General features: G+C 32.2%; 1 protein-coding gene across 1 annotated transcript; it reads left to right on the top strand.

Annotated features, from left to right (window-relative positions):
• Positions 1 to 1,649: 1,649 nt before the first annotated feature.
• Positions 1,650 to 6,810, top strand: LOC141706542 (gamma-glutamyl hydrolase 1-like). The gene is made up of 10 exons (XM_074509283.1): positions 1,650 to 2,020; positions 2,543 to 2,629; positions 2,762 to 2,851; positions 3,376 to 3,470; positions 3,634 to 3,694; positions 4,864 to 4,953; positions 5,069 to 5,131; positions 5,656 to 5,744; positions 6,355 to 6,447; positions 6,542 to 6,810. The coding sequence occupies exons 1-10, from the start codon at positions 1,718 to 1,720 to the stop codon at positions 6,573 to 6,575; spliced, it is 1,005 nt and encodes a 334-aa protein (XP_074365384.1). The 5' UTR covers positions 1,650 to 1,717; the 3' UTR covers positions 6,576 to 6,810.
• Positions 6,811 to 13,033: the final 6,223 nt, after the last annotated feature.

The raw sequence follows: 13,033 nt of genomic DNA, 5'->3' as shown, positions 1-13,033 counted from the left end.
AAAAAATTAAATGTGTTAAACATCTTGTTTTGAATGATTCGAATCGTTCGACCGTAATAAGTGACGGGTAAGCTTTACAATTTATTCATATTTTTATTTACCTATGTAGAACTTCTGTTCAATTTATAAGATAAAATACTAGTACCATGTATATCAACAAGTCATGATTTTTAGTATTTGAATAATAATAGAACAATGCAATCTTTTAATATTTATAATATGTTAAGTCTCTTTTTACTTTTCTATCTAGAATTGTATTATAATATTTTATCGTGATTGGTGTTTGAGGAATAGTAGAACAATAAATGAGATATATTAAGATTAAACTTATTCTAATAAAATATAATCTTAATCGTCAATTCTTAATTATTCTAATAAAAAATATTTATTATAATAAGATATATTAAGAATTAACTATTCTAATAAGATATATTAATGGTTTATTAAGAATACAATTATTCTAATAAAATATAATATCAGTCGTCTATTTTTAGTTATACCCGATCAACGGTTGAGATTATTTTAATGGTTGGATAAAAAGTGTATTACACTTTATATATAAAGGATATAACGTGAGTAACATGTTGTTTAGTTTATTAAACATCTCTTTATATAATTTGGGTCACATGTTAAAGTAAAACTATGAAGGTAAATATATTAAAAGATAATAGTTATTTATTTATTTTAAATATTGCCATTAATATAATATATAAAACTATAATTTAAGATTTCAAATAATATTGCAATAATTATAAATCGGATTGTGTTGGATTAGTAAGGGTTAAAACTTGTTAAATCTTGAACCAACTTATTATATTTGGGTTGACAAAAAATTAAACGTATTGTTTTGGACGATTCGGCTCATTCAACCGAAATACGAGACAATTACGATTTATTCTTACTTTTATTTACTCATGTGATTTTTGTTCAAGTTATAAGAAGAAGTACTATTATTATGTATATCAACAAATCATGATTTTTTGAACTTTTGTCATTTATTTCACTTGGTTATATTTGGATCAGTAAACTTGAAAATATTTTAAATTTAGAATTTGAATTTAACACGATTTTTTTAAAAAATTAAGATTTAATCTAAGTTGTCACAATTAATTATACAATTGGAAAAATGCAAAGAATGCGCCGTAAAAATTGTAACTTATCTTCTTAGAAGATATTCATCAATTTATTGTGAACCTTTTTGTTAGCTTACACCATGCAATAATCATATAAATGAGGGTTTTATAAAAAATATAGTATTTTAAAAATATTATCATTTTTAAATTTATTTTAAAAAATATAAATTTTTAAATTTCACTTTTAAAAATACGATTTGTAATATCTAAAATGAGTTATATAACTTTTTTTTTATATTTCTTAAAATTTGATTTTAAAATTGATTCGTTTGCAAACTTGAAATGCAACTAATACAACCTTAAAATTAACATTTTAAAAAATTGAAATTAAGTTAAATAACAAGTTACAAAATTGTCGAATTGAAACTTAAAAATGTTATATTTTTAAAAATAACTTTGAAAATGATAATATTTTTCAGAATAAAATTAAAAAGTAATTTCTTTGGATAATTTTCCCAAAAATTAAGTGATTGCAGTTCGAAACTCTCTCATTATCATATCCTATATAATGTGTCTATTTAATTCAATCTTCAAAAATACAAGAACACATTTCTTCTCCACTTGATCTCAAACTCTCCAACAACATGTCTAATTACATCTTGATCTCAACACTCTTCTACTTACTAACTCAACTCACCTCAACTCAATCCGAGTCAACTCTACTCCTCCCCAGCGAGTCAACTCGTGCTTGTCCTTCACTCAATCCTAACCTCAATTACCGTCCGGTCATCGGAATTCTATCTCATCCCGGCGACGGCGCTTCAGGTCGGCTAAATAATGATACGAATGCTTCGTATATTGCCGCTTCTTATGTCAAGTTCGTTGAATCCGCTGGCGCTAGAGTTATTCCTCTCGTTTATAACGAGCCTTCTCATATTATTCAACAAGTACATTTCTCGTTTTTTAAGTAATACTATTTTTTTTCGAGAACCAAATGTTTTACGCCGACAGCGTAGAACATTTGGTTGTTACGGTTCTCTTGTTCTCATTTGATATCGTGATCTTAAATGAGAACAAGAGAACCGGGGAGAATTAAATTTTTACATTGTTGCGGTTCTCTTGTACTCATTTAAGAATGTGATCTTAAATAAGGATTATAGAACCGCTGATTTGTATAGTTTAAATTAAAATTTATAGTCGGTTTATCTAAATCACTAGTTTCAGGTATAAAAACTGGTTAGGATAAAATGTAAAATTTAAATTTAATTAAATTCCGTAAACTGTTTAGCTTTCCTGACTAAATTTAAGTTTGAAATGATGCTTTATATTATGTTGTTGACTTGGTATTGTCACTTAATATGTATACTTCTTTTTCATTGTACCTAATTGTGAATTTTATATTAAAATTAGAGTTGCATTACCGTGAATTTTATATTTTATGTATGTGAATTTACCTTGTTTTGATGCAGAAACTTGAGCTGGTCAACGGTTTTTTATTTACTGGAGGGTGGTGCAAAGAGGGACTTTATTTTGATGTTGTCGATAATATATTTAAGGTTTGTTTTTTGCGTGAAGAAGGGTTTGTCTAATGAATTTGGAAGAAGCCTGGAAGTTTTTGTATTGTTTATTGAGGGACCAAGAGACCTATACATTTTTACTGTGACTAAATTTTGATGAATTTTCTGTAGAAAATATTGGAGAAGAATGACGCAGGACATCATTTTCCTTTGCTTTCCATCTGCTTAGGTTTTGAACTTGTATCGATGATTGTCAGTAAGGTTAGCTAAAATGTTTTATGTGTCCCTTTTGTTAGTTTCTAGTTATTTCTCGCTCTTGTATTTATAACTTTTCTCCTCCACCATAGAACACAACCAAATGGTAATGGGAAATATTAATCGTATAAAGAATTGTAGAACCTAAGTAGGCTTGTTAGCGTGTTTGCTTGTAGTTTTGGCATGCCTCCAACTGTGTTTTTTAGTTTGTACCAATTAGATAAGGATGCACAACTGCCATTCCCTGCTTTGATACTCAAAAACTACAAATTAGAAAACAATTCACGATGAGATCTTGAAACTCATTGCATAGACATAGAAACGTTGCTAACTCCAATGTGCAGCCATCAAATGTTCTCCTTATACAATCATTCTTCTTTTATGCAGTCACAGTCATTCCATATCTGTTTTATCCCAACTCATTTTGCATGTTTTTTTCTTTGTAGAATCTGAATCTCTGAACCAGATCAGCTGCATGCCTGCATCTGTATTCTTATTACTATTTTTAATCACATTTTTTTTGGCATTAGGACAGAAACATCCTCGAAGACTTTAGCGCATCAAATCAAGCTTCAAAACTAGAGTTTATGCAAAACATAAACATAGAAGGAACAGTATTTGGAAGGTATGCAAATCGTTGTCACCAGGTAGTAATTGACGTTTTACGCTAATAATATTTCTTCAGTATTATCAAATTTTAAGAGAACTTTCTAGCCATATTCCATACGCATGTACTGTACTACTTGCTCAAGCTATGGCTTCAATTGTTTGTTTATTTTTGTCTGCAGGTTTTCTCAAGATTTGCTCAGAAAGCTAAGTACTGATTGTTTAGCAATGCAAAACCATAAGGCAAGTCTTCCAAATTCATAAGTGATAAAGTTATCTTATGAACTCTTGGCTTTAGCCTAGTGGGTACCCCTATCTTCTCGGTGCTTAAGAGGCCGAAAGTCCAAGTTTTAGCAGAGGCATAAGTGTGTGAGGATATATAGATTTCTGGAATTGTCTCCAGAAAGTGTAGTTTATTTTCTGTTTGGAACCTTAATTAATGTGTCGATTCTTATACCTGTGCTTAAACTATGAAACATGGTCTTCCCTATAATATGCTTCAGGTCTCTGGTGCATGAGGTGGTGTGTGAAGGATCATATTTTTAATGCTACATTTCATTTCTTTCCTAGTGTCTACCTTATTGTTCGTGTTGGGGCTTCTGGGATGTTAGGAAATCACCCTGAGAAAGTAAAATCAGAGGTTGCACTAAATGGGAAAATTATTAAGATATGGTTGCAACTTCTGTGGTGGTAATTCTACTCATAGTTTAATATTATAAGACATAAGTAACTCACAACTTAGATTTCTGTAGTTCAATAATAAAGCAGTCTTAGCTCACATATTTTGCTTGCGAAATTACTGTGAAGTATGATGCACAACTCAACCAATGTGGTCAAGTATTAGAAACATAAGTGCATAAGATTCTCATCAAAAACATTGGTCTGGTCTTTTGAGTTTCATACTTGATTCTTTTAATCTAGCAATACGAATAGATACATCACCTCTTTTTATATATTTATCATGTTACCACCCATGTTAGTGACGTTAACTTACCTGTTAATGATATATGTAGATTTTTCTAAACATTTTTAGATCGAATGAATTTGCGTGTTGAAAAAGTTTTTGTTGATTTTTTTGAGAAATCATTTCGTGTTAGGTTGTTTACTAATTTGTTTTGTGTGGTCATCCACCTTAAACTTGTATTGAATGAACTGTCTAAAATTCCATAAAATATTTTCTCGATAACTTTTTTTTTTCAAAGTCATATTCCTTTAGTTTTCAGGAGGACGTTACTAGGTCACTTCAGCTGCCTTTACCAATGACATTACTTTTCTGTTTATTTGATATATGGATGTATAAGCAACATTTGTAGCCGTTGATAACTTGTTCTGCCAGTATACTTTCTGTTTTAACATATTTGCATTTTATTAAATTTATACAACTTATCTAACAATCATACTTCTCTTAACAGTATGGCATATCACCTGAAAAGTTTCAAGGCAATGCAGATCTAAATAGCTTCTTCGAGATACTCACAACTACTTCTGATGAAAATGATAAGGTGTTTGGAGTAGCCTTTGTCCATGCATTAATCTTTATGTGAAATCATACGTGTTCCCACTTAAAATAATTATGCATAGAATGCTAGAAAGCTGATATAGATTTACTGAAGTCAGGTTTATGTGTCAACAGTGCAAGCACGCAACTATCCCGTGACTGCTCCTCAGTGGCACCCAGAGGTATTATTTATATATTTTTTCTAAGTTATGGATTATTGAGATTATTTTCTTATATTCTAGGTCACTTCCGGTTTATTTGAGATCATGAAGATATGTTTTCTTATTAAGTTATGGTAGTAATGAATTACGAGGTAATATATTTAGTCATGACAGAGTACCTATGTTTTTTGTAGGAATAGGATTATTAGTCCTTTATAAAGTTTTAGGTTCTTCACTTTTGTGTAATTTTTTTTTTGAATGAGATTTAGTGATGCAGGACAAGAGTTGAAACTGCAATAGAATTTGTACTTGTCTCTGCAGAGATCAAGTAGAAACACAAATAAAATATTAAATTTATCAAATATAGATCAATTATGATATTGAACTGAATAATTCATTGATAATTCTGTTTTAGAATATTTAAGTATTTTTGTTTGGACTTTTTGACCTGCTGTCCTGGATCATCTTTGTTATATATGTGTTGATTCGTCACGTTACATGTCTGGAAAATTACATAATGAATTCCTGATCTTGTGGAATTGCAGAAAAATGCTTTTGAATGGGCCTCAAATATGATCCCACACTCGGAGGATGCCATTCAAGTTACTCAAAATGTTGCAAATTATTTTGTGAGGTAGGTTGTCCTGTCTAAAAGATAGATGCATTAACTCATGATAGTGTTCTTTATTTTTTTCGGTCTTGGCATACAGAAGAAATAGATTGAATGATAATTATATTATCCATTTTCTTTTCCAACATGTCACATACATATGATCATGTGTGCAGTGCTAGTAAGTGTTGGAAATAATAATTCAAAATTATTTGAATTGTTTTTTGGATTAATTTTGATGAGGTTTTTAGAAATAGTGTTTGAATAATTATTAGATAATGTATTATTTGAAATTCTAGATTAGATGTTCGTGGGAGATGTTAGTGGGATAGGATTAGCTATTTGTTAGGTGTTTTTGTTAAATGTGTAGCCTATATAAAGAAGGCTTACATAGTATTTTAATGTATGGCATCTGATAATAAAATTTAGTTTTGTTTTTAGTTTACCCTTTTAGAATACTTTTATCAGTTATCATTTATTTATAAAAATCCAACAGTAAGCGGTGACTTGATAATTTCTTTTACTGACAGTATTATTAATCTTCAGCATCTAGTCTTATGAGGTCATTATGTCTCCATTCCCCTACTGCCTCCTTTATGTAATAACTGCATCTCTTCTCGTTTTTCAATTGCAGCGAGGCGAGGAAGTCATCAAACAGGCCTCCTGCTCAGACAGTTCTTGACAACCTTATTTACAATTACCGTCCAAGTTTCTGCGGGATAGCTGGGTTAGTATTTAGTGTATTTTCTTTTCTCATTCTTTTACAGATATCTGAAAGTGATTCAGGTGGCCTAGTGACCATTTTCCTACCTCTGTTGCAGGAAAGGATATGACGAGGTTTACATATTCACCTAGCTCTTGGTCTCTATTATCTAAGCAAGCATAGCGCGCATCATAATGTTTTATTATATACGACAAACAAATTCTCTTGATTATGTGATTATATATATACTCTAAAAGCAAAATACTATATATTTCCACTTGTTTGTGGAGATGACTAGCATGTATACTAAAGTTCATTGTCAGAGACTCAGCATCAGAATAATGTATGTGATTCTTTGACTTCAATGGAGACAGATCATTAGTTTTATGTATTTGATGTTGGATGAATTTCATAACAAGAATCTTAAATATATTTGTGAAACGTGCCACAGATTCTCAGCAGAGTGTTCCTTGTCAAAGACAAGGTGGGTGCGTGAGCGTGTTTAATAAAAAAAAAAGATTTCAAGGGTGAAAAAGCCCTGCCATATTGGCTGCCACTACAATTATTTATACTAAATATTCCTATGACTGAAATCAATGTTGAATGCAAGAACTCTTGCATATAATTTATACTCCTTTGTAGCTTTAATTTTAACAGTTTTTTTCCCGCTCTAACAGCTTAAGGTGTTGACTGTAATTATGTTACCATTCACTGTGTTTTTCAGTTTTCACCTATAAATATGTATCACAATCACAATGCAAGTTATTATTCAAAGTATTGTCAGTTTACTCAAAACTTCATATTCCCCAGAATATACTTTGTTTTGCTCCCATGGATAAATTGTTGTGTCTGTATCTAGTTGTTGCTTTTCTCTCTTTCTCAGGTAATTTTATTATATTTCTTCTTACTTTTAGAATATGAGAAATGTTAGAGTGCCTAAAAGCGTTCACAAATGCCGAACTGTCGTTTGATATTGGACTCGTTGTTTCCTCATTAATGAAATAGAATCCTCGTGGATTAATATGAGTGTTACAAATGAAATAACGTCACATGGCATTTGGGAATATTTTTGGATCCTTTTCAGGATATGTAGCGTTACTCTTAGAATATTGCTTTGCAAAAGAAATAGAAGTATTAAATTTATAATTATATATACTACGGCAATTTTTGTTTCTAACAAATTTATGACGATCACTATTATTTGTATATATTCGCAGGTACCATGCTTAAGGTTGATGCAGAAAATATATGCATAACTACATTGGATCTTAATAATTGTGTGCTTCCAAAATGTAAACAACAATGTTCTGCACAATATAGTGGACGAGGAATGTGCGTTCCTAAATCAGGTGGTCAGATATATATCTGCAACTGTATTTATCCTTGTACGTAAGAGCTCTCACCATTTTGAAGTTTATCAAAATTGTGCGACTCGAATTTGGGGAGTAAAATGTGTGCTATGTCACAATTCCAAACAATAATATGAAGATTATGACGGACTTTTATTAAAATTGAGCGACTCGAATTTGGGGAGTAAAATGTGTGCTCTGTCACAACCACGAACAATTACTATGAAGATTAGGACCGGCTTTTGTTAAAATGATCGTTTAGACTGAATCAAACACTCATCTTCATAGTCATACACCACTTAGTTCACACTATTTAATTAAAGTGTCTCGGAATTGGCTCACAAAATATTTCTCAAATACTTACTTATGTGTAACATGGGTAATCGATAACTTTTCTAATAATAAAATGTGATTTTACGTACATACATATGCGCCCACAAATGTGACAAATATCGTGCTACGTCATTCGGAAAAAAACATAGGAACCAATTCCTTTTTACCCAGGACCGCTCTTCACGGATTCGATACACTTTTAATTATTTTACTCATACCTTCCATAGAACTTCATAAATGTGTACAAATCTTGTCTACTCTATTTTAAAAAATGCCACAATCCCCAAATTGAGTAAAAAAAAAGTTTACAAAATGTCATATGTTACGTGCTGATTGACTATATCACGTGCATTCACACCAATATGACCAACAAAAACATTCTATAATGTCAGATCACGAGTGACACATCATTTTGTGACAATTTTATTTATAACATGATTTAGCTAAATATTAATCCCTTTTACACGTTTCTCTTGCATTTAAGTGATACTTGATAGCTTTAATTGAAACAATTTTTATTTCAGCTAAAACAGCTTCAAATATCAACTGTAATTGCATTCAATTCACTGTCCTTTCACCTATAAATATAAATCACAAAGAAGTTATTTTTCAAAGTGTTATCAGTTCATTCAAAACTTTTCCATTTTTCATATTCCCAGCATCAACATTCTTCCTTTTGCTCCCATGGATAAATATTTGTGTTTTTATCTAGTTGTTTCTCTTCTCTCTTTCTCCGGTAATTTTATTATATTTCTTTTCACTTTAGAATAGTGCAGATTTTATTTAATGAGAAAACTAGGCCTGAGGGTGTCCTCGGACAAATTACCTGTTAGAACATTTTATACTGTAATATTTTAAGAGTAAAACTGTAAATATAAACACGACCCCTGCATTTAATATTTGTTTTCTTGTAAATATATGCAGGTACAATGCTTAACGTTGATGCCCAGAACACGTGCATAACAACGTTGGACCCTAATAATTGTGTGCTCGCAAAATGCAGACAACAATGTTCTGCACAATATAACGGACGGGGAATGTGTATTGCTAAATCAGGTGGCCAGTCATATATCTGCAGTTGCGTCCATCCTTGTGCATCAGAGCTTTCACCATTGTGAATTTTGTATATTTTTCAGATGATAAAATTCTTACATGTAATGACTAATGTATTGGTATGAGATTTTGATAATAAAGTTTTAACATTCATTTATTATTGGATTGGCTAATCTGCCTGTTCTTTATAAAATGCTTGCAATATCGCTCTTTATAAAATGCTAACAGCAATGAATTGCATTTGAATTTGTATAGGAGAATTTGGAAGCAACTTTTTTCCAATGATTGAAACAATTAGCAAACAGGCAACAGTACTCAATGGTTGTTAAAATATAGATTTCTGCAATTGTCTCCAGAAAAAATTAGTCTTTTTTGCTGTTTGTAACCTTAATTGACGCGTAATTCATAATTTGGTAACACTAAGAGACACTGTCATCCCTATAGTATGCTCCAGTTCTCCGGTGAATGAGGTGGTGCACAGAGGATCATATTTTTTTTATAAGCTACAAGAACGTAGTGACTACCTTCTTGTTCGCGATATCTAATTCAGAAATGTGCTATTTCTAGTGTAGCACTGCTCCTAATTCTAAAGGTGCTAATGTGTGACTTTCCTCCTTGATGGCTAGTTCAGAAACTGCAGAGCATGATCCAAAGCAGTGATCACTAGTTCACGGAATCAGCTGCACCCTTGACTTACACCGTCAACGATCAAAGATGTCACTGAAATTCGATGGCTCGATAGATAAAATAATATTCTAACTGTCAAGGCAAATGGGACAGTCTCTTATGCAAATGGGACAGTCCCTTTACAAATGAGACAGGGTATGGGACAGTCTCAATTACACTGCAGAAAATAAATAACAGAAATAAAATGCAGAATGCTGAAAAATGAAAAGTAAAAACACCAGAAGTTTTCACTTGGTTCGGCCCCTACACCTAGTCTATGGCCTACATCCAAGTCCCCATGCCAACTAGCATAGAGAATGTATTATATCAACTTTAATAAAAGAACTTACAATCTTTTCCTTGATTACAAATATAGCACCTGAAAGAAACCCTTTCCCAAGCTACCTTGCTACCTAACCCACTGCTATTCCTTAGCCTTCTAGCTACCTTGCTATACTTTGAAATCAAGCTTGCCACAACCCGGCACAAAGTTGATATGAATACACAAGTATAAGAATAAACAAATTGATTACAACTCAAACTAGGTTTCTTGTTTTTCTGGATATGAATATCTCGGGTATGAAACAAGAAAATGATTTCAGATGATGAAAGATTCTCGTGAAAGTGTTAGCTACAAATCTGAAATGAAGAGTTGTATTTATAAGCAAAGTTCTAACAGATTTATTTTCAAATACAAGATAAGGTTGGAAGATAAGTTTGTTTGAAAATATTTTGAATGAATCTATGAAACTAATCTGTTAGTACGTTTGAAAATGATAAATCAAGTAAAGAGATAAGGCTTGAGAGATTTTAAACTTGATTTATAAGATAAGGTGATGAGTTTGTTTGAGATAAGGTTTATCCAGATAAACAAGATTTACACAAAACCCTAACAAACCTAATCCTGAGAAATAGCCTCTGCTGGAACTTCTGAACAAACTGCAAACTCTGGACTCTAAACTGCTGTCTGATATGTTGCAATCTGAATATCATCATAAACTCGTAGATTAACATTCTCCCCCTTTTATGATGATGACAAAGAAAGCATAAATGCTCCCCCTATCAAAAACACTAAAGGCCTGTAAAACAGAGTTAGATACAACAAAATATATTGCAGTTTAAAATACATGCAATCAATATGAGAATGAGACAACTAAAGACTAAATGAGACACGAGATCAATATGCATAAAAGAAACAGTCTCAATCAATAAATACTTAAAACATAACAACCCAAACAGTCTCAATCAATAAATACTTAAAATATAACAACCCATCCCTAAACCAGGATGTCCAGTTGTTATCTAAATAGAATCCAGAATAACGATTAAACACATAAAGCACATCCAGAATCAAAGTTCAAAACCAACACAACCAACAATCAAAGTCTTAAAAACCTAAACAACACAACCAAACAATCAAAGTCTTAAAAACGAAACACCCATCAAAGAAACCAAAACTCCCCCTTCATCATAAAAGGGTCCTCTAATCAGAATCGTCATCAACATGAACTGGAGCTTTGCCTTTGCCTTTGCCTTTGCCTGAACCAGAAGCCTTGTTCTGGGATGAAGGAAACACCGGAGCTGAGCCGTACTCTGAAAATAGCTTGTCAAAAGCTTCCTGAGCTGGTGCCTTCCCATCCCGTTCATGAAGCCATTCAAATATCTTAGCCTTGTATTCTTCTCTGGTCATACCAAAAACTGAAGGTGGAGGAATGGCAGGGAGTGGCAGAGGAGCAGTGATTTCTTCTAGAGTACAATCTCCAATCCAGTCTCTTTTCTTGTGCCAATACATCTTGCTCTTGTCTTGCATGGCTGACAACTGCTGAGATAAAAACTTAGTCTCTGACCCAAGCTTAAAAAACAACTAAACAAATTCCTTTTCCCATGCCTTAGCAGAGGAAACCATCCCTTCTTGCAGAGTCCCAAACTCAAAATCTATGGTCTTAGACAACTTGACATCAGAAGTATGCAATACAGAGAGTTTAGCATTGATATCATCCAAAGACGAACAAACATACTTCCTAAACAACTCAAAAGAAGCATTTAGAATACTAACTTCAGAAGTTAGTGATCCAAGAGTTTTGACAGAAGCAAAATGCTGATTAAGATTAGCCAAAGCAACAGAATTTTCATTTAATTTGATCAACAGAGAATTAAGAAGAGTATTGGTAGGCTGATCAAAGGGGTCTGAGGCATAATTAGGAGACTTAGGAATACCACCAACATGAAATACGATGGCTCGATAGATAAAATAATATTCTAACTGTCAAGGCAAATGGGACAGTCTCTTATGCAAATGGGACAGTCCCTTTACAAATGAGACAGGGTATGGGACAGTCTCAATTACACTGCAGAAAATAAATAACAGAAATAAAATGCAGAATGCTGAAAAATGAAAAGTAAAAACACCAGAAGTTTTCACTTGGTTCGGCCCCTACACCTAGTCTATGGCCTACATCCAAGTCCCCATGCCAACTAGCATAGAGAATGTATTATATCAACTTTAATAAAAGAACTTACAATCTTTTCCTTGATTACAAATATAGCACCTGAAAGAAACCCTTTCCCAAGCTACCTTGCTACCTAGCCCACTGCTATTCCTTAGCCTTCTAGCTACCTTGCTATACTTTGAAATCAAGCTTGCCACAACCTGGCACAAAGTTGATATGAATACACAAGTATAAGAATAAACAAATTGATTACAACTCAAACTAGGTTTCTTGTTTTTCTGGATATGAATATCTCGGGTATGAAATAAGAAAATGATTTCAGATGATGAAAGATTCTCGTGAAAGTGTTAGCTACAAATCTGAAATGAAGAGTTGTATTTATAAGCAAAGTTCTAACAGATTTATTTTCAAACACAAGATAAGGTTGGAAGATAAGTTTGTTTGAAAATATTTTGAATGAATCTTTGAAACTAATCTGTTAGTACGTTTGAAAATGATAAATCAAGTAAAGAGATAAGGCTTGAGAGATTTTAAACTTGATTTATAAGATAAGGTGATGAGTTTGTTTGAGATAAGGTTTATCCAGATAAACAAGATTTACACAAAACCCTAACAAACCTAATCCTGAGAAATAGCCTCTGCTGGAACTTCTGAACAAACTGCAAACTCTGGACTCTAAACTGCTGTCTGATATGTTGCAATCTGAATATCATCATAAACTCGTAGATTAACATTCTCCCCCTTTTATGATGATGACAA

This window comes from Apium graveolens, chromosome 2 (genome assembly GCF_009905375.1).
Source record: "Apium graveolens cultivar Ventura chromosome 2, ASM990537v1, whole genome shotgun sequence".
Lineage (NCBI taxonomy): Eukaryota > Viridiplantae > Streptophyta > Magnoliopsida > Apiales > Apiaceae > Apium > Apium graveolens.
This window is presented reverse-complemented; position numbering and strand designations above follow the sequence as displayed.